The following is a 20049-nucleotide window of genomic DNA, read 5'->3' on the forward strand; positions in this document are numbered from 1 at the left end:
CCATTCCCTCCACACTCCAGGGGAAGGATACTGTAAAATCCCCATTCCCTCCTCACTCCAGGGGAAGGATACTGCAAAATCCCCATTCCCTCCACACTCAAGGGGAAGGATACTGCAAAATCCCCATTCCCTCCTCACTCCAGGGGAAGGATACTGCAAAATCCCCATTCCCTCCACACTCCAGGGGAAGGATACTGCAAAATCCCCATTCCCTCCTCACTCCAGGGGAAGGATACTGCAAAATCCCCATTCCCTCCACACTCCAGGGGAAGGATACTGTAAAATCCCCATTCCCTCCTCACTCCAGGGGAAGGATACTGTAAAATCCCCATTCCCTCCTCACTCCAGGGGAAGGATACTGCAAAATCCCCATTCCCTCCACACTCAAGGGGAAGGATACTGCAAAATCCCCATTCCCTCCTCACTCCAGGGGAAGGATACTGCAAAATCCCCATTCCCTCCACACTCCAGGGGAAGGATACTGTAAAATCCCCATTCCCTCCTCACTCCAGGGGAAGGATACTGCAAAATCCCCATTCCCTCCACACTCCAGGGGAAGGATACTGCAAAATCCCCATTCCCGCCTCACTCAAGGGGAAGGATACTGCAAAATCAGCATTCCCTCCTGATCAGCTGGGATTTAGATGGGGGCGAGGCCAGCCAGAGGTGGTATTTGCCAGTTCTCCGAACTACTCAAAATTTCCACTACCGGTTTTCCAGGACCTGTCAGAACCTGCTGAATTTCACACTGGATGTGGTGGCATATAATGAGACCCACGAGTCCACCTTCAAGGGGTCCAAGTGTGACGTTACTTGTGGATTCCCCAACAATCACAGTACTGTCAGCTGTTCCTTGGGGTGAAATGGATCGGGACAACTCACCATAGTCAACTCATCATGGCCAAGTTGCCCTGGCCAGCTTCTCCTGGTCAACTCGGCAACGGACAAACAGAATGGGGTATTGTGCCGGCCCCTCCAGCAGCCGAATCAGATAAGGAGTAAGTGTGGGGGTCAGAGCAACCTGGGAGCTCCGAGGGGGAAGAGGGAATGGAGCTGTCAGAGAGAGAGAGGCGAAGCCCGGACCGTCCGTCAGCCCTCAGATGGAGAGTCAACAGCCCCCAGGTCTGGAGGTGGCTGATGAGGAAGAGGGGGAACATCTGGGTCCAGTGCCTGATGTGCAGATACGCACATGCAGAGGAGAGGAGAGCAGTGGAAATCTATGGGAAGGAAGGAAGGAATGACGAACTAGCAACAGTACTTAAGACTTATATACCGTTTCACAGTGCTTTACCGCCCACTCTAGCGGTTACAGAGCCTCCTGCTCCCAACAATCTGAGTCCTCATTTTACCAATCTCAGAAGGATGGAAGGGTGAGTCAACCTTTCAGATGGTCAGGATCAAACTGCTGGCACTGGGCAGAGTTAACCTGCAATACTGCATTCTAACCACTGGGAAGGAAGGAAAATAGCAATAGCACTTAGACTCATATACCACTTCGCAGTGCTTTACAGCCCCTCTCTAAGTGGTGTACAGAGTCAGCCTATTGCCCCCAACAATTTTGGGTCCTCGTCTGACCGACCTCGGAAGGACGGAAGGCTGAGTCAACCTTGAGCCTGGTGAGATTCAAACTGCCAAATTGCAGGCAGTCGGCAGAAGTAGCCTGCAGTACCCCACTCTAACCACTGCACCACCGCGGCTCCACAGGTGAAGGCCACAGGGAGCACAAAGCGCCCCAGGCATTGCACGTCCAGACGTTCAAACGAAAGTCGCCTTACAAGGACCCTCGTTCTCCTCACTCCCGGCTGCAGGGACAGCGGGAAGGTTGGATGTCCTTTGAGTTCTCGTTTGTCTTTTCGGCTGGCCGGCTCTGGGCTCCGAGACGCTGCCGTCAAAAAGGACATGGCTCTCTGGTTCGGGACACGACCATCGCGGGGCTGGCAATGATGTAGTCACACTGTCCACGTCGATTACGCAACGGATCGGGAGTTCGGGCCTACAAGTCTCCTTTCGGATCACGGCAGGGTTAAAGTCACGATGATGGCTTGGGGAGGTTGGGTCGTAAAGGCTCCCCTCGCTCCCTCGGAGGTGGGTTCTAGGCTTATGGAGCAGACCTAGAACACAGAGGAAAAAGGGAAGAGGGAAGATGAGAAGGCTTCGTACTGTGACCAGAGGTGGTATTTACGTACCTTCCCATCAGTCTGCAAAAGTGAGCACGCGTTTGTGCTCCGCCTTTGCCTTAAAAAAGAGCCTAAATGGGATCCCGTAGAGCTGGGGCAGGTGGGCGGACCCATCCGCCATTTCCGCAGGCGAACCGGTCCGAACCGGCTGAATACCGCCTCTGATTGTGACGTCTTAGCACACGAGTTGTGATGCTATTTCGTTCACTCTGTTTCCTTAGAATGGTCTTTCATGCCTTTATTGGATACTTGTGGCGGTAATCCTCGAACCTACGACCCCGACGGAGCCCAAAATTCACATTGCTAAGGGAGACATTGGTCAAGGGAGTTTGGCCCCGTTTTACGACTTTTCTGGCCTCTGTTGTTAAGCAGATCTTTGCAAATTGCTAAGTGAGCAACACGGCTGTTAAGTGAAGCGGGCTTCCCAATTGGCTCTGCTTGTCAGAAGGTCGCAAAAGGGGATCATGTGCTCCCCGGGACAATGCAACCGTCAGACATATGAGTCGGGGGGGTCATGTGATCCCCTCTTGTGACGTTCTGACAAGCAACATGGATGGGGCAGTCAGATTCTCTTAACAACTGTGTTCCTAATGTAACAACTGCAGTGATTCCCCTAACAACTGTGGCAGGAAAGATTGTAAAACGGGGTAAAACTCACTGAACAAATGTCTCACTTAGCAACACAAAATACGGGGCTTAATTGTGGTGGTACGTCGAGGACTCCCTGTATCGTTAAGTATGAACCCGTTGCCAAGCGTATGAATTTGGATCACCTGAGTACGGGGATGCTGCAAAGGTCATAACTATGAAAAATGGCCATTAACTGCCTTTTTTCAGGACGGTTGCAAATTCAAACGGTCACTAAGTGAACCATTGTAAGTTGGGGACTGCCTGTCCTAGGATCTTTGGGCATAAGCCAAAGTATAACAAATAGTGCAATGAGCATGACAGAGAAGGATTCCCATGTTCTGACCGAGGCTTCCCAAGAGCAGGAAGCAAACTCCTGGTCCCGACAAAAACCCCTTTTATTAATTGACTGTGAATTCTGCTCATTCACATCCAGCAAAATCTTTCAAGGGAGGATTTACAGTCACAGACCTTCTCTGGCTTGGAGAGCTGCCAGGCCGAGATCTGCAGAACTTGGCAAGGAGTCTCGGAGAAGTCATGAACCAATGAAGTGAACTAATTGTCTCCTGCAAACTCCACTCCCCTTTCGTTCCTCTTTTATTTTTTCTGGGAGGGGCCATTCATCGTCCACCTGTGGCTTTACTCCCAAGTCGACCCCTGTTCTTTAGCTGTTCCCTTCGTGTGGCAGCTCTGTGCATGCGCACACTGGGAACAGGCTCCAGCTGTTTCTCTGCCCCACTGATGTCTGATTCCGAAGGCAGCTGATAACTGTCAGACAGCCCTGGCCCCGTCTCTGACTCCGACACAGAGCCCTCATCAGAGCCTTCCCCAGACTCCAGGACTGGCCCATCTTCCTCCCCAACCTCCTCACTGTCCTAATCTGCTGCCAGCTCTGCTGGTTACTAGTGGGCCACAACAGTAAGCCAGTGTAACAAACCATGCAACAAGCATAACAGAGAATGATTGCCAAGCCATTCAATATCTGGAAATACCTGGTCTGAATTTCTCGTAGCCGGCTTTGGCCTCGGTGGGACTTCCCGTCTCGGAGAGGGGCAGCCTGCAGCTTGGGGGGCTGGTGATGTCCCCCTCCGGCACCAGGGTGAGGTCTGCCAGGACCACATCCTCCTCCTCCTCCTCCTCCTCCATCGTCTCCACCTCTTCTTTCCACCTGGGGTTGCCCTGCAAAAGCAGATTCGGAGGGCGGCGAGCATTTCCATCGCTGGTCGCGGGGGCGAGAGCCACGGGCATCATCCCGCCGTCCTCTGGACCTCTCTGTCCAGCCGCCGAGTTGCTTGGGGATTGCAGGCACCTTCTGTCCTCCTGGCCATCAGGATGGGGCATCCTCGGGGGAGTGCCTGCAGTATCCCTGGGGACAGATGTGGAAAGGCCCGTCTGGCCCGGGGGCATTTGAAGGAATTCAGGCAAAACCAGGTCTTCCTTTCTCAGCAACCCACGCTGGTCGTCGGCTCGGTTACTCTGGACTTTGGATATGAGTTCGAAAAATTCTAAGCCAAGAAACCCAGAAGGTGAGAGTCAGCATTGCAAAAAGCCCATCACACCCAGCCGCCATTTTGAATTGTTTGTTTGTTTGTTTATTGTTTGTTTCAATTTTGTTTGAATTCAATCATCATCATCCTCTTTTAATGACTCCATAATCCCTCACGGGGTGGAGTCTGGGCAACTGAATGGAACTGAGTGTTACTGGCCAGATGCCTTTCCTGTCGCCAACGAGGAGTTTTGTTTGGCAGATATATTCTCAGTGTGCCCAGAGAGAGAAATATCTGCTCCATAATCCCTTGAGGGCTGGAGCCCGGGCAACTGAATGGAGCTAGAGGAGTGTTTTAATGGCCAGATGCCCTTCCTGTCGCCGATGTGGAGTTTTGTTTGGCAGATATTTTCTCATTGTGCCCAGAGAGAGAAATATCTGCCATTTTGAATTGAATACTTTGCAAATTTGGTTCTCCGTCCTCCAAAGGGTTTATTAAAAACCTGGAAAAAGCAGCATCAGAACACACAACCCTGTTGGTTATTTGGAGCAGATGTGATTTCATAAATGTCATGCATCAAAACGACAGGTAGTCCTCGAGTTACGACCGTAATGAAGCGCCAACATTTATGCTGCTAAGGGAAAACATTTGTCCGGTGAGTTTGGCCCCTTCTAACGACTTTCCGTGCACAGTTGCTAAGTGAATCATTGCATTTGTTAAACCAGGAACTTGTTCGGTGAATCACTGCAGTTGGTAAGTTAGTACCACGGTCGTTAAATGAATCAGGCTTTCCCCAAGGTCCTAATTGTGAATAATGGTCATAAGTCACTTTTCTCAGTGCCATTTTAACTTTGAACGGACATTAAGTGAATTGTTGTAAGTCGAGGGCTACTTGCAGTCTAAACCAGGGGTCACCAACCATTCGGACCTCAGGGACTATTAAATTCACAATTTTAAATCCCGCGGACCACTCATATGACATTTTTTAAAAAGATAAATAGTATTTAGTGGAATATAAAAAATGCAAATAATTTTTCTGTGGACCACCAAAATTTTCTCATGGACCACCAGGTGACCACTGGTCTAAACTTTAACAACTAGTAGATGTCTGGTAGAATTCCTTTGTAATAAATAAGTAGAAATAAATCAAATTATAACTAAATAAATATACTCTTGAGAACAACTTTTAATTTGTCTGCACTGGCTTATATTTTCTTGCAACAGTTTTTTCAGGCAAAAATAGGGTTTGTTCATTCCCATCAATTAGAGAAAACCGAATTAATAACTTAGGCAAAGCAACATGCCACTGAATAAAAGGCGTTGTTAATTAAACAAAAGCAAAAAGGATTTTTGGAACCAGAGTGTAGTTGTTGAGAGGAAAGCCTCTTACGACTGCATACATTTTGAATTTGGATTATGGCAAGTTCCAACTTGGTTTTAAGGAATCAAGTACAATTGCATTTTTTCCAAGGACTAGTTTTGAAAAATGCAACCTGTACATGCAAAAACCAGATTTTCTCAGTGTTATGTTAACAAATTTTTATATTAAACACAGTTGGTTTGCATAAAGAAATTTAAAGATTCTAGGAAGGTGATGACGCATCGTTTCGGCACAGAGGGCCAAAATGTGCGAAATTTCGCGCATGTGGTTATCGGGGCCGCGTTCCGGAAGAGCCAAACTTCTGGGTTTCAGAGCGCATTGGCGCCCGACGATCAGCCGGACTGGTGCACTTGCGCAGGCTGTTTTTCAGCACTGCCGCATGCGCAAAAGGATCGTGCAACGGGAAAAGCTGAACTTTTGGATCCTGGCACGCATGCATACCCGACAATCAGCTAGCCGCACACCGGTTTTCGGCATTTGCGCAGGCCAGAGGTCGTATTCTGCCGCTTCGCAACAGTTCAGGCGAACCAGTAGTGGCTGTGGTAGGAGGCTCCGCCCACCTGCCCAGACATTATCACGGACGTTCTGCACATGCGCAGAAGCTTCCGCGCATGTGCACGCTCCGAGGCTCCAAACCGCTAGCAAAGGTAAGAGGATTTCATGCCTGGCGCGCGCGCGAAGGACAGCTGATTGTCGTGTGTGCATCCGTGCCAGAAATCCACGCATACAAACAGTGCCGGGCGCCATGGCTTCGTGTGCTGTTTTGACCATGCGTGGCATAGGTTCGCCATCTCGGTTCTAGGAAGGTAATTTAGGATTTGAAGTTGATTATATTATACCGTGTGGCGCAGAATTCTTTTTTAATCCACAATATTTTAACTAGGCATGAAGAATTATTCCTGAAGTTAATCCACAGGTGAGACAGACAGACAGACAGACAGACCGTGCTACTATTAGGCTACACAAATATTGTAAACTTTCCAAATAGTCTTGGCAAATTGGTAAGAAGATGGGTACATAAATGGTGTTCTTTTGGGGAAAGAGTCGTGAAAAAAAAATGGGAAAGGTCTCAAAACTTTTGCTGCTAAGCGAGACATTCGCTAAGTGAGTTTTGCCCTCTTTAAAGGCCTGTCTCGCCATCCATTGTTAAGTGAATCGCTTCAGTGGGTAAGCTGGTAACCCGGTTGTTAAGTTAATCTGGCTTCCCATTGATTTTGGTCGTCAGAAGGACGCAGGAGGGGATCACTGCAACCGTCGTAAATATGAATCGGTCGCTAAGCATCTGAATTTTGATTGCGTGATGGTGAGGATGCTCCCATTAAGTGGGAAAAACAGTGGTAAGTCAATTTTTCAGTGCCGTTGTAACTTTGAACGGTCATTAAATGAATCTGTAGTTCTTGACTTACAACGGAGCTCAAAATTTCTGTTGCTAAGTGAGAGGGTTGTTAAGTGAACTTGCTCCATTTTACAACCTTTCTTGTCACTGTGGTTAAGTGAACACGAGCAGTTGATACGTTAGTAACACGGTTGACCACGCAACGGTCGTAAGTTTGAAAAACGGTCGTCGTTCCCTTTTTTTTTCTGGGAGTTCTGACGTAACTAGGAGTGGTCGCTAAATGAACTCTTGTAAGTCGAGGACTACCTGTGCTGTCTTCATGTTTTGAAAGTTTCTTCTAAAATGGAATTAAATTCTGTGCGGTGAGATCCAATTTTTGGCTTTTATCTCATCTGAATGAATAGTCTTGAAGTTGCTCTAATTCCTAATTAAAACATTCCTAATTCTTGCACTCTTGTTCTGGAATCCGAATTACAAATTAAAAAGAATTTCATGGACAAACAAGATTGCAGGTTAACAGAGTTAGAAGGCACCATGGAGGTCATCTAGTCCAACCCCCCTCCCCCCTCTGCCCAAGCAGGGGACCCTAAACTGTTTGTGATGGCAGTCCAGTCTCTTCTTGAAAGCCGCCAGGTACGGTAAATTACTTAACAGATTAACAGAGTGGGAAGGGACCTTGTGGGTCATCTAGTCCAACCCCAACCCCGCCCAAGCAGGAGACTCTAGTCTCTTCTCGAAAGCCTCCAGTGATGAAGCTCCCACAAAATCTGAATAATAGAATAATAACAAACTAATATATTTGGAAGGGGCCTTGTGGGTCATCTAATCTAACCCCCTGCCCAATCAGGAGACCCTACACCATTTCTGACAGAGGGCAGTCCAGTCTCTTCTTGAAAGTCTCCAGGGATGAAGCTCCCACAACTTCCGAAGGCAACTCCTGTTCACACTTTGACAAACTGTTCCTCGTTTCCAGGTTGAATCTCTCCTTGGTCAGTTTCCATCCATTGTTCCTTCAGGGGCTTTGGAGAATAGCTTGACCCCCTTCCTCCTCTCTGGGGCAGCCCCTCCAATATTGAAAGATGCTCTCCTGTCTCCCCTGGTCCTTCTCTTCCATAGACTAGCCAGGCCCAGTTCCTGCAACCGTTCTTTATATATGTTTTATCCTCCAGTCCCCTCATCGATCCTGGTTGCTCTTCTCTGCACTCTTTCTAGAGTCTCAGCATCTTTTTTTATAGTGGGGTGACCAAAACTGGACGCAGTACTCTAGGTGTGGCCTTACTAAGGCTTTACAGAGTGGTATTAGTACCTCACTTGATCTCGATTGTATCCCTCTGTTAATGCAATTTAGGATTGAGTTGGCTTTTTTGGCTGCTGCTGCACACGGCTGGTTCATATTTAGCTGGTTGTCCACTAAGACTCCAGGATCCCAGCAGTTTCTTCTTTCTTTCTTTCTTTCTTTCTTTCTTTCTTTCTTTCTTTCTTTCTTTCTTTCTTTCTTTCTTTTTCTTTCCTTCCTTCCTTCCTTCCTCTTCTTTTCCCCCTTCCTCTCCTCTATCCCTCCTCTCTATTGCTCCCTTCCTCTCTATTCCTTCCTTCCTTTTTGTCTTCCCTCCCTCTTCCATTCCTCCCTTCCTCTCTTCTATCCCTCTTCTCTATTCCTTCCTTTCTTCCTTTTCTTCCTCCCTCCCTCTTCCATTCCTCCCTTCCTCTCTCCTTCCTTCCTTCCTTCCTTCCTTCCTTCCTTCCTTCCTTCCTTCCTTCCTTCCTTCCTTCCTCCCTCCCTCCCTCCCTCCCTCCCTCCCTCCCTCCCTCCCTGTGCTGTAGTTTATAGAGGATTCCCCACCCCAAGATTTACTGTACAGGTAGTCCTTGACTTACGACTGTAATCGGGCTATTTTATGCGCCCAAATGTGTTTTTCCACAGAGAACATGGCTCTGGCTAGAACGAATGTTGCCACAGAAAAGCGGTAAGAAGAGAAAGAAGACAGCTCAACAACGCTAACAAACAGGCAACCTTTTCATGCACCTTGTGATGTAAACTAGCCCAGGACAACCCAGGTGGGTTCTGGGAGGAGAGCCACAAAATCAAATCAAGAAGGGGACGTTAAATTACAGCTCGTCCTCGACTTACGACTTGCAATTTTGCCCGTTTATGTTGCTAAGCGGAACATGGGCAGAGTGGGTTTTGACCCACGTTGTACGGCCTTTCTTGCCACGGCTGTTAAATGAAGCGCTGAAATTGTTACATCGGTACCGCTAGTCCTCGGCTTACGACCATTACGGAGCCCGAAATTCCTGCTCCTAAGTGGGACGTGGGTCAAGGGAGCGAGCGCTGCCCCCATTTTATGATTTTCCTTGCCGAGGTTGCAAAGCGAATAGCCGCAACGGCTGAGTTAGTTAAGCCCGGTTATCTGGCTTTTTGGGAGGTCGGGAAAAGGGGATCGCATGATACCCCCCCCCCCCGGGACACAGCAACGGTCATAACTATGAGTCAGTTGCCGAGCGTCTGGATTTTGATCATGTGTCCTCGGGGGATGCTGTAATGGTCATAAGTTTAAAAAACAGTCGTAAGTCCCTTTTTTTCAGCGCTGTTGTAACTTTGAACGGTCACTAAATGGACTGTCGTAACTCGAGGACTACCTTTGACCACATCCAATACAGGTAGTAAAACAGCTACAACAGAAGTCTAGAAGCGTGATAAGAGTTCAACTGGGCTTAGTTGGATTTGTGTGCCCCCATCCCCCCCACCCAATCTTTTGGGCACCGGGAGCCGGAGAAAGGATTTTTCTGTGGACATAGTTTTGCGTGCTGCCTGTATCCCGTGGACAGGGTTTTCCTTGTTTTCGTGGCTCGGTTGCCAGCATCCCACAGCCCTGTGCGGATCCATGGATGGAGGAGTTGGGGACCCCTGGCATAATAGATCCGTATCGCCACAAACAGAGAGAAGCAGCCCAGGGCGAGTCCTGAAATGGAATTTCCCCTTTGCAAAGTATTGACAAGGCTGGGAACTTACCTACCTACCTGGTGGCCCAGCCAAAACGAGAGATCTTCTGGGACCAGCTGTCCAAAGTTGCCTCGGAAAGCAGAGGCAGCATCATGGTGGGATCTCAGACCTGCCCCTCTGATCCTATAGTCCCTTCTTAGGAATCATCTAGTCCAAGGCGGGATTAGAATTCCTGGTCTCTTGGTTTCTAGCCCAACGCCTTGGCCAATAGACCCAACCGTCTCTCTACGTAGCAAGAAAAGTTTAGGCTGGGGAGTGGGGATGATGAGCTGGTGACGGCTCAGGAGAAGGACGTCATCGGAGAAGCTGTAGGAAGAGATTCCTGCAGGAGACTGGGCTACATGATCTCCAGAGTTCCCTTCAACCCTTCTGTGATGAGGATTCTATTCAAGTTATGCTTCCTGGCACGTGATCTGCCAAGTGGAAACTTCCATGAGCTGAAATGCCAGCAAAGCATTCTATCATCATCATCTTGGTTTAACGACCCCATCATCCTTTGCAGGGTGAAGTCTGGGCAACTGAATGAAGCTAGGAGTGTGTTTACTGGCCGGATGCCCTTCCCTGTCATCAATGCGGAGTTATATTCAGCAGATATATTCTCATCGTGCCCAGAGAGAGAAATCTCTGCCTCTACCTAGGTTCGAATTCACTGCCCCCTGATTGGGAGGCGAGAGCTCCACCTCTAGGCCACCGCACCACTCCTCCGGCAAAGCAATAGATTCCCTCTCTTATTTCCATCCTCACCAAAGGTTGACCAAGAAGAGGTATCTAAGATGAACGGGCGAAGCTAAGGAGGCTTTCCCCAACATTTCTTCCCTCTGTGGAGGATCCAGGACAAGCTTCACCTACCTGCCAAAGGTGATTTGTAAAGGGAAGTCTAAAACAAGTCGTTGGATGAGGTGTTGGGAGATAGGTCCTCTACCAAATTGGTTGTCGAAGGTCATCATCTGGAAGGAGAAGCCGGAAGCATCACGGCGAGACCAGCTGGAAAAAAGCGGGCTCTGCTGAGCCACGTGAAAATCCAGCTGGACAAACCGCTGTCGGGAGGTCGTCGGACCGAAACCTGTCCTGGAGGGAGAAGAAGGGATGTCTCGGACGACCAAGAGGAACTGGCAGTTCCTCGATAGGTCGGAGAAAAGCCCTTCAAACTGGTAGCGGGGGCGGCGGCCATAATTAAATGACCGCTACAAAGCTGGGGCATCTAGACTAAGCTATGTGTGCTGGAGCGGTGTTGGAATGGAGTGTGGAAACTGGGCGAGTGATTGACCAACTCACAGAGAAAAAGAAACATTGATTTTGATCTTAAAGGGTCCCGGAGCGGAATTAGTGACTAACTGGCTTTCGGGGAATTTTATTGAAGAAAAAAAAAAAGAGGCAGCGGAGGTAGAAACACCACAGCCTCAGAGGATTTATGTCTTCTGCCGTTTGGAAGTGGAGAAATTAATTAAGCAAAGAAAGAGCCCAAGGGGAAGTCCTTTTTCTCCTTGTTTTATTTGATTTTTTTTCGCGGATTTTATGCACTTTTGACAGCTATTGACAGTCAGCTGTTGGGTTGTACTTGCGGTTTGGAAAGAGCCATCTAACGGTGAGCAGGAAGTACTACACCAATGAAGGGGAAAAAAGCAACAACAGAGTCATCCTCTGGGCATCAGCCTGGTGAGAGTGGAGAGCTTTGGGCATCTTCTATGTGCCAGCTGCAGACACTGCCATGGCTTCGCTCTTCGGTGGGACAGATGCCCCACCACTTATGGGTAGAGGTTACTCAAAGAGAATTCCTACCTGGGACTCACCTAACAGCGAGAGCAATTAAGCAATGGAACAGCCTCTCTCCCGGAGTTGTGGGTGTCCCATCGCTGGAGGTCTTCAAGAAAAGATTGGGCAGACATCTATCCGTAATGGTTTACGGTCTCCTGCCTTGAGCAGGGGGTTGGACTAGAACAGTGATGGCGAACCTATGGCACGCGTGCCACAGGTGGCACACGGAGCCATTTGTCAGGGCACGCGAGGCACTGCCCTGTCAGCTGGCCAGAGCACATGCGCGACCTGGCCAGCTGATTTCACCCCTTTTTTAAATCCATTTTTCACCCTCCCCAGGCTCCGAATGCTTCAGGGAAGCCTCCGGATGGTCCCTGAAGCCTCCAGAGGGCCTCCGGGGGGGGGGGGGGCGTGGGAGGCTCTTTTCGCCCTCCCCAAGCTCCTATAAAGCCTCTGGAGCCTGGGGAGGGCGAAAAAAGCATGTAAATATGGGGGGGGGCACCTGTTGAGCGCGCATGCACACTGGGGGAGGTTACGCATTGCATTATGGGTACGGCACGCCCGCACATGACCCCCCTGCGCTCCCCCCCCACTTGTGGCACGCGAGCCAAAAAAGGTTCGCCATCGCTGGACTAGAAGATCTCCAAGGTCCCTTCCCCGCCCTATCATCAAGAGTCTTCTGAACCACGGAATGAACAAATGCTAAATTGCACAAATTCAGTTTTCTAAGAAGAGATTGGACGGCTGTTGGTCTAGGATGGCATGAGGATCCCTGCCTTGGGCAGGGGGTTGGACTAGAAGACCTCCAAGGTACCTTCCAGGCCCCCAATTCAAGTGCTTTCTGAACCACGGTATGAACAAATGCTAAAATGCAGAAATTTAGTTTTCTAAGGAGAGATTAGACAACCATTTGTCCAGGACGGTTTAAGGCAGTGATGGCAAACCTTTTTTGGCTCGCGTGCCAAAAGCGGGGGGAGCGCAAGGGGGGGTCATGTGTGGACATGCCACACCCATAATGCTATGCGCACGTCTCCAGCGCGCACGGCCAGTGCTCCCCTCTATTTTTGGCATGCTTTGCTCGCCCTCCCCAGGCTCCAGAGGCTTTATTGGAGGGTGAAAACAGCCTCCCCATTCCCTCCTGGAGGCCCTCCGGAGGTTTCAGGAGCTTCCCTGAAGCCTCCGGAGCGTGAAAAACCGGCTCTACGGGCAAACTGGAAGTTCGGGAACGGACTTCTGGTTTGCTTGTAGGGCTGGTTTTAGCCCTCCGGAGTCTTCAGTGGCCTTCAGGAGGCTTCCCTGAAGGCTCAGGAGGGCAAAAAACGACCCTATGAGCAAATCAGAAGTGACCCAGGCCTGAACTGGTTCTCCTATGGGGCTGCCATCTTGTAATTGCACAAATTTATTTTCCCCCTTTTTTAACATTTACGCACGCACAGACCTATTTCTGTGCAAATGTGCACATGTGCGGAGCAGGCGTGCATGGGCGCAAAATTTTTCCACACACCAAATTGGCGATAATGCCGGGAGCAACCCATTCCTGTCTAGGATGGAATGAGGATTCTTAAATTGGGCAAGGGGTTGGGCTAGACAACCTCCAAGGTCCCTCCCAGCCCTGGAATCCTATGACTCTAATTGGAGACGTAGCTCGTTTGATGCTCTTGAGGGCTGTGGCGATGCCAAGGCGATGCTCACATGGATGCCAAGCACCTGGTGCGCAAAGATACTTGCCCTTCTCTCTGCTGATTCACGCCTTCTAAGGATTGCAAGCAATGCGCCAACATCAAATTGTGATGACCATCGAATGTCCCATTGGACACTATCCTTGACTTGCTTCGGAGGTGGCACTATCATCTTTTTGGACTTTGCACTCCTCCCCCCCTTGATCCTCAGACCCAAATTGCACCCCAGAGCGATGGATTGACTGAACCACTCGGCCCCACCTCATTCCAGGGGTGCTAGCTGGGGAATGTCTGCCCCACACTCCACCCCGATCTGATCCTGATTCTTCCAAGGAGACACTTGGTGCCATGTCTGGTCTGTAGGAACAGGGAGCCCGCTACTAATCCAGTCTGAAAGCAAGATCCTTCGGGATCCCTCAACCTAGTGACTTCAGCATATTTTAAAAGTTAAAGGTTCCTCTCACACATCTGTGCCAGTCGTTCCTGACTCTAGGGGCCGGTGCTCATCCCCGTTTCAAAGCCAAAGAGCCAGCGCTGTCCGAAGACGTCTCCGTGGTCATGTGGCCGGCATGACTCAACGCCGAAGGCGCACGGAACGCTGTTCCCTTCCCACCAAAGGTGGTTCCTATTTTTCTACTTGCATTTTTTAATGTGCTTTCGAACTGCTAGGTTGGCAGAAGCTGGGACAAGTAATGGGAGCTCACTCTGTTAGGCGGCCCTAGGGATTTGAACCACCAACCTTTCTGATCGACAAGCTCTGCGTCTTAGCCAGCACAGTCCCTTTACCAGCATATTTCGTGTACCCCTAATTTGAAGGCAAGGAAAAACATGGGAGGGAAGCACCCCAAATCCCCGACATTTGAATATACGGCTCAATCGCTGCCTGCCAAGTGTTATCTTGAGGTGGGCCAGGGAGGGGCTGGCGAAAGGATCCCTTAACCCCAGGCCTCTCCAGATCGAGGGTCACACAGATCTATCAAGGCTTCCTTAACCCAAAGCAGACATTTCTGGAAAGACTGGGGTGGTGGAAGCTGAGATGGAGACACCAACTAGGGATGGATGAGAAACGGAAAGGGGTAACTTGCCGTGGCCACCTCATTGCAGGGCACCTCGCCATGGCCATCCCACCAGGCGCAACGCAACAATTCTGTTTAATTTTTTTTAATTTAAAAATTCTCATTCCCGTTTCATTTTGTCCCTCCATGGGCAGCCTTCCTTTAACGATTCTATTCCACCATTTCTTAGCGTAACTTCTCATCCCGCAGCGAGTTGTCCGAGGTGAGATGGCCGGGGCAATTTGGCCACAGTGAAGTGACCACGGCGGGTTGTCCTAGACCAGGGGTGTCAAACTCAGGACCCGGGGGCTGGATGCGGCCCACAGGGCCACCTGGGAAACAACGAAGGACCGGTCCGCGGTGCCTCTGCCAACGATAATGGAGCTCAAGGGGGGGGGGGGTGGCTGCGTGCGGCCGTCCTGAACTCCGGGTTGCAGGAGGCTGTCGCAGCAGAAAACGGGAGCTTGGGAGCCCGTTTTTGCTGGCATTCGGGCCACCACCGGCATCCCCAACACGAGTGACATAGAGCTGGCCATGCTCCCCCCCCCGACCCTCCGAGGTGAGACACAACCCTGATGCGGCCCTCAATGAAATAGACTTGACAGCACTGTCCTAGACGATGGGTTGAGTTGGGGATCCAAGAAGTCTGGATAATCAGGCATGGTCAAGGGTATCCAGCGAGTGGATCACCAAATCCCTTCTTCTCCCCAGCCTTCACCCAGCGCACGGCAGGACCTCACTTAACAGATGGAGCGAATGAGTGCCAGGAACCAGGCAGGGCTCAGCTCTGACGTCTTTCACATTCATCCCAAACACTTCCAGCAACACAGGAACGTTAACTTCAGAGTGGATGAAGTTTATTGCATCGCCAATACACACGGCCGGAACAGATAACACACTCCACTTGGTCACCACGGTGGACGAGACACACACTACTGCATATATTTTAAAAATGACATACCCTCTGCTTCTTCCAAATTCAAATGCGGACGTGTGTTTTTTTCGGCCTGAGCAAGGCAGTCATGTCTTGGGACTCGAGAGCTTTTTCCCGGCTCGCCTTTTAATTTAAAAGAATTGTGCTTTCCAACAGGTCTTCCTTCGCCCTATAGGGGAAGCCAAAGGGAACACGAATTACCTTGATACAACAGCCACACGGAGGAACATGAGCCAAATATGTAATCCGGGGACTTTTGGTCTGGACATTCTTGGATTTCCCTTAAGAGTGGTGTGATGGCCTAGAGGTGGAGCTCTTGCCTCACAACCAGGAGGCTGTGAGTTCGATCCTAGGTAGAGGCAGATATTTTTCTCTCTGGGCAGAATGAGAAAATATCTGCCGAACAAAACTCCGCATTGGCAACAGGGAAGAGCATCCGGCCAGTAAACCCTCAGCTCCATTCAGTTGCCCAGACTCCACCCCACAAGGGATTATGGGATCATTAAAAGAAGATGATGGTGATAATTCTTAGATCTTCCATCATTTCCACACACACCCTTTGCAAATGCCCCACCCAAGCCTGTCACCCCAACATGAAGATCTAGAAAACCTATATAAAATGTTTTACAAGTGGCATCTGCCATCTGCTGTCAGGCCTGCAGCCATCTTTCCTTTTGGATCTTTGGCCTGCCACACTTTCTATTCTTCTGCTATGCATTTTCTACTGTGGGAAAATGGGAGTGGGGGAATTGTACGGAGTTAGGTGATATGTAGCCATAACAATATTCTTTCTAGAAAGCCAAGGTCATCCTTTGTCTTTGCACCTCTGCACCGGACCGGAACTGGATGGGTGGAACTACCAGCATGGCAGTGGGAGATTGGACCATTTGATGGAGTTGTAGGTGTGGGGGGCAAGATCTTGAACTTTCAACTGGGTGGGGAAAACCGGGAAGCTTTCAGATTCGGGTTTTCCCAGATGTGCCAACATGGCTCTCTTCATAAATTGGAACTTTGAGCAATACTTTGCCTTGGACTCTGATTTACTTTTGGATGCTATTTGGAACCCTGAAATTAACCCGAATCTCCATTAAAATACTTCTCCAGCTATCCTGACCTTCAGGGTGCTGTCCGGGGTCCTGACCCCCAACGCAGACCCGAACCCGGGCGTTGTAAAGACTCGGAAGGTGGAGGAAGAGAAGAAGCCCACGGAGGAAGTAGCAGATGATGGATGACACCTGCTAGATTGGCAAAAATGTATAAGAATTCCTCCGCCAAATGTTGGAAGTGCAACCAGATCCAAGGAACTTACTATCACATGTGGTGGAGGTGTAGGAAAGCAAGGAATTACTGGGGGGGAAATTAATAATTGGTTGGAAACAATAACTGAGCAACATATTGAGTTTAAACCAGAAACATGTCTCTAAGGTATACTGTCGGAAAGTTATGACAAAGCAACCACTTACTTAGTGTTACATATACTGATGGCAGCAAGTATGATATATGCTAAATATTGGAAAAATGTGAATACCCCATCGGACGAGGATATAACTAGGAAAATGTGGGATTGTGTCGAAAAGGATAGATTAACTTTAAAAATTAAAGATAAAGAAGACTCGAAATATTATTGGACATGGAATAAATTTTACAAATGGATAGAGACAGGAGGTAGAAATGAGAGGGAAAATAAGTTTACGAATGTCAATAATTGATAGCATGGGAAATAAAGGTGTATAAAACTAGGACTATAGTAAGGGAAAAATTGTAAATAGGCTAATGTAAGTAGAAGTTTAGTTAAAGCTTTTTTTCGTTACTCTTTTTTGTCACACTATTATAATTACTGTTGTTATATTATTGTTATAGTTACTAGCTTGTGTGTTAAGATTTACTATTAACTTTTCATTGGCTTGGCTTTATATGTAATTATTATCCTGATGTTTAAAGAAAAAAAGAAAGGAAGGAAGGAAGGAAGGAAGGAAGGAAGGAAGGAAGAAAGAAAGAAAGAAAGAAAGAAAGAAAGAAAGAAAGAAAGAAAGAAAGAAAGAAAGAAAGAAAGAAAGAAAGAAGAAAGGCTTTATCCAAAGAGCTGGGCAAAAAATTCCACGTTTTCAGACGCAGCGTACAAATGTCCAGCCCAGTAGAAGGTTGTTATCGCTATCACAATTTACTTTGGAAGAAGATCAAGAAACAAGATGCCAAAATAGATGGGGGACTTTGTTCGCTACAGATTATTGGTCTCTAAAAAGCCTTTTTGCTTCTTCTCCTTGGAAACAATTTTGGAATCCCCTTTTGCAGGAAGTAAAAAAGAAACATTCACAAGAATAGTCACGATGGACACAAGCTTTTGTGTTGGGAAGAAGGAGACGCGTTTCAGTTACGTGGCATCGAATCAAGAGTTAGATTGATGGGAAGAGGAGGGGAAGTCGGACAGGTTATGAAGAGTTTTTGAGCAAAACTAACAATTCTCTGGGTACGTGATGGCTCAGTGGCTGCTGAGCTTGTCGATCTGCAAAGGTTGGCGGTTCGAATCCCTAGCGCCGCGTAACGGAGTGAGCTCCCGTTCCTTGTCCCAGCTTCTGCCAACCTAGCAGTTCGAAAGCACGTAAAAAATGCAAGTAGAAAAATAAGAACCAGCTTTGGTGGGAAGGGAACAGCATTCCTTGTGCCTTCAGCATTTAGTCATGCCGGCCACATGACCACGGAGACATTTTTGGACAGCGCTGGCTCTTTGGCTTTGAAACGGAGACGAGCACTGCCCCCTAGAGGCAGGAAAGACTAGCACAAATGTGCGAGGGAACATTTACCTTTACCAATTCCCCGGTGGATTGAAAAACATACAACCTCAATTGAGCCCCAACATTTCTGAGACGTTTGTTAAGTGAACTTTGCGCCTGTTTTATGACCTTTCTCGCCTCCGTTGTTAAGTGAACCACAGCAGTTGACAAGGTAGTAACCTTGTCAGTGAATCTGGCTCCCCCACCCCGTTTGACTTGTCAGAAGGTCGCAAAAGGGGATCGTGTGATCTTCGGACACGGCAACGGTCATAAACAAGAGTCGGTGGCTGAGTGTTTGAATTTGGCTCCCGTGCCCATGGGGGCGGGGGATGCTGGAGAGGTTCTAACTGTGAAAAACGGCTGTACGTCACTTTTTTCAACACCGCTGCAACTTTGCAAGTCGCTAAACGAGTTGCAAGTTGGGGATTGCCTTGAATTTAAAGTTTTCCCTTATCTTTAGATTTAAATTCTTTTGAAAAATGCAATTTGGTAATTAATGTTGGAGGTTTCAGATGGCTTCTATCCAAATTTATTTTTTGGGGGGGGGGAGGGAATGTCTGTAGGAGGGGGCTTCTTAGGCTGTGTTCTGACTGAGGCTTCCCGAGAGCCTGAAGCAAACTCCTGGTCCCGACAAAAACCCCTTTTATTAATTGACTGTGATTTTTGCTCATTCACATCCAGCAAAGTCTTTTGAGGGAGGATTTACGGTCACAGACCTTCTCTGGCTTGGAGAGCTGCCAGGCCGAGATCTGGAAAACTTGGCCAGGAGTCTCGGAAGGTCACGAACCAATGAAGCAAATTAATTGCCTCCTGCAAACTCCACTCCCCTTTCGTTCCTCTTTTATCTCCTCTGGGAGGAGACATTCACGGTCCACCTGTGGCCTTACTCCCATGTTGACCCTTGTTCTTTAGCTGTTCCCTTCATCTGGCAACTCTGCGCATGAGCACACTGGGAACAGGCTCCAGCTGTTCCTCTGCCCCCATCAGAGCCTTCCCCAGACTCCAGGACTGGCCCATCTCCCCTCCCCAACATCCTCACTGTCCGAATCTGCTGCCAGCTCCACTGGCCACTGGTGGGCCACAACAGGCTGGCTTGTTGCCCTTAAGGATGAACTTTGTCAAAGTCTAAACACCACAAAGGAGGGAAATTGTGTTAATTCTTTTTGTCTCTTTATGCTGTCAAACGGGGACATCAAGTCACACCTCCTACAGCGGGAAGCCTTAATTGATGAACCTGAATGGACTCGGTTAGGGGGAAACACAATTGCCGTAATCCCACTACCACAATGCCTGATCCGGGCTAAGCCACGCTAATCACCCATGTTAATCTTAACTTAGAGGATTACGGTCAATGGACGGTTGCCCGAGTGACCGTCATTCAGAGGCATCTTTTCAAGACTTCGACGCAAGGACAAACAACCGAGATGGATACCTGGTAAGACTCCCTTAGACCAGGAGTTGGCAATCTGCGGCTCAGGAGCCTCATGCGGCTCTTTCAACCCTCTGCTGCGGCTCCCTGTCGCTCAAAATATGTGTCACAACCGCCAATGTGCGATTTATTCAGCTTTTCAACCCCTATTGTGGCTCTGGTGTTTTTTTTTCTGTGGGAAACAGATCTAAATGGCTCTTGGAGTGTTTAAGGCTGCCAATCCCTCCCCTAGACCAGAGGTGTCAAACTCAAGGGCAGAGACCGCATCCGGCCGACGGGGCTGCCTTGGAAATAGCGACCGAGCGGCCCATGGTGCCTCTGCCAATGAAAATGGAGCTCGCACGGCCCGCTGAGCACCGTCTTTGCCAGCAGAGAGCAGCAGAAGGCTGTCGCGGTCGAAAATGGAGATTAGGA

The 20049-nt window shown here is 48.9% G+C and overlaps 2 protein-coding genes across 4 annotated transcripts in view; one reads left to right on the forward strand and one right to left on the reverse strand.

The window, feature by feature from the left end:
* The window catches only part of MSANTD1 (Myb/SANT DNA binding domain containing 1), a 108293-nt gene that overhangs the window by 36512 nt on the left and 51732 nt on the right, over window positions 1-20049 (forward strand). The window lies entirely within an intron of this gene.
* Window positions 516-20049, reverse strand: part of RGS12 (regulator of G protein signaling 12) — a 60132-nt gene continuing 40598 nt past the window's right edge. Inside the window, exons 16-18 of one of the 3 annotated variants that reach the window (XM_081958936.1) lie at window positions 15463-15604; window positions 3797-4309; window positions 516-2111 (exon numbers count right to left, since the gene is read on the reverse strand). In XM_081958936.1, the coding sequence (XP_081815062.1) occupies window positions 1756-2111; window positions 3797-4309; window positions 15463-15604 (1011 nt within the window). In that variant the 3' untranslated portion in view covers window positions 516-1755. Of the gene's footprint in view, window positions 2112-3796; window positions 4310-15418; window positions 15605-20049 lie in introns of those variants that run through there. The other 2 variants (XR_014175856.1, XM_081958937.1) reach the window with 2 other exon arrangements.

The sequence above is a fragment of the Natrix helvetica genome (genome assembly GCF_964273705.1).
Source record: "Natrix helvetica genome assembly, chromosome: 7".
NCBI lineage: Eukaryota > Metazoa > Chordata > Lepidosauria > Squamata > Natricidae > Natrix > Natrix helvetica.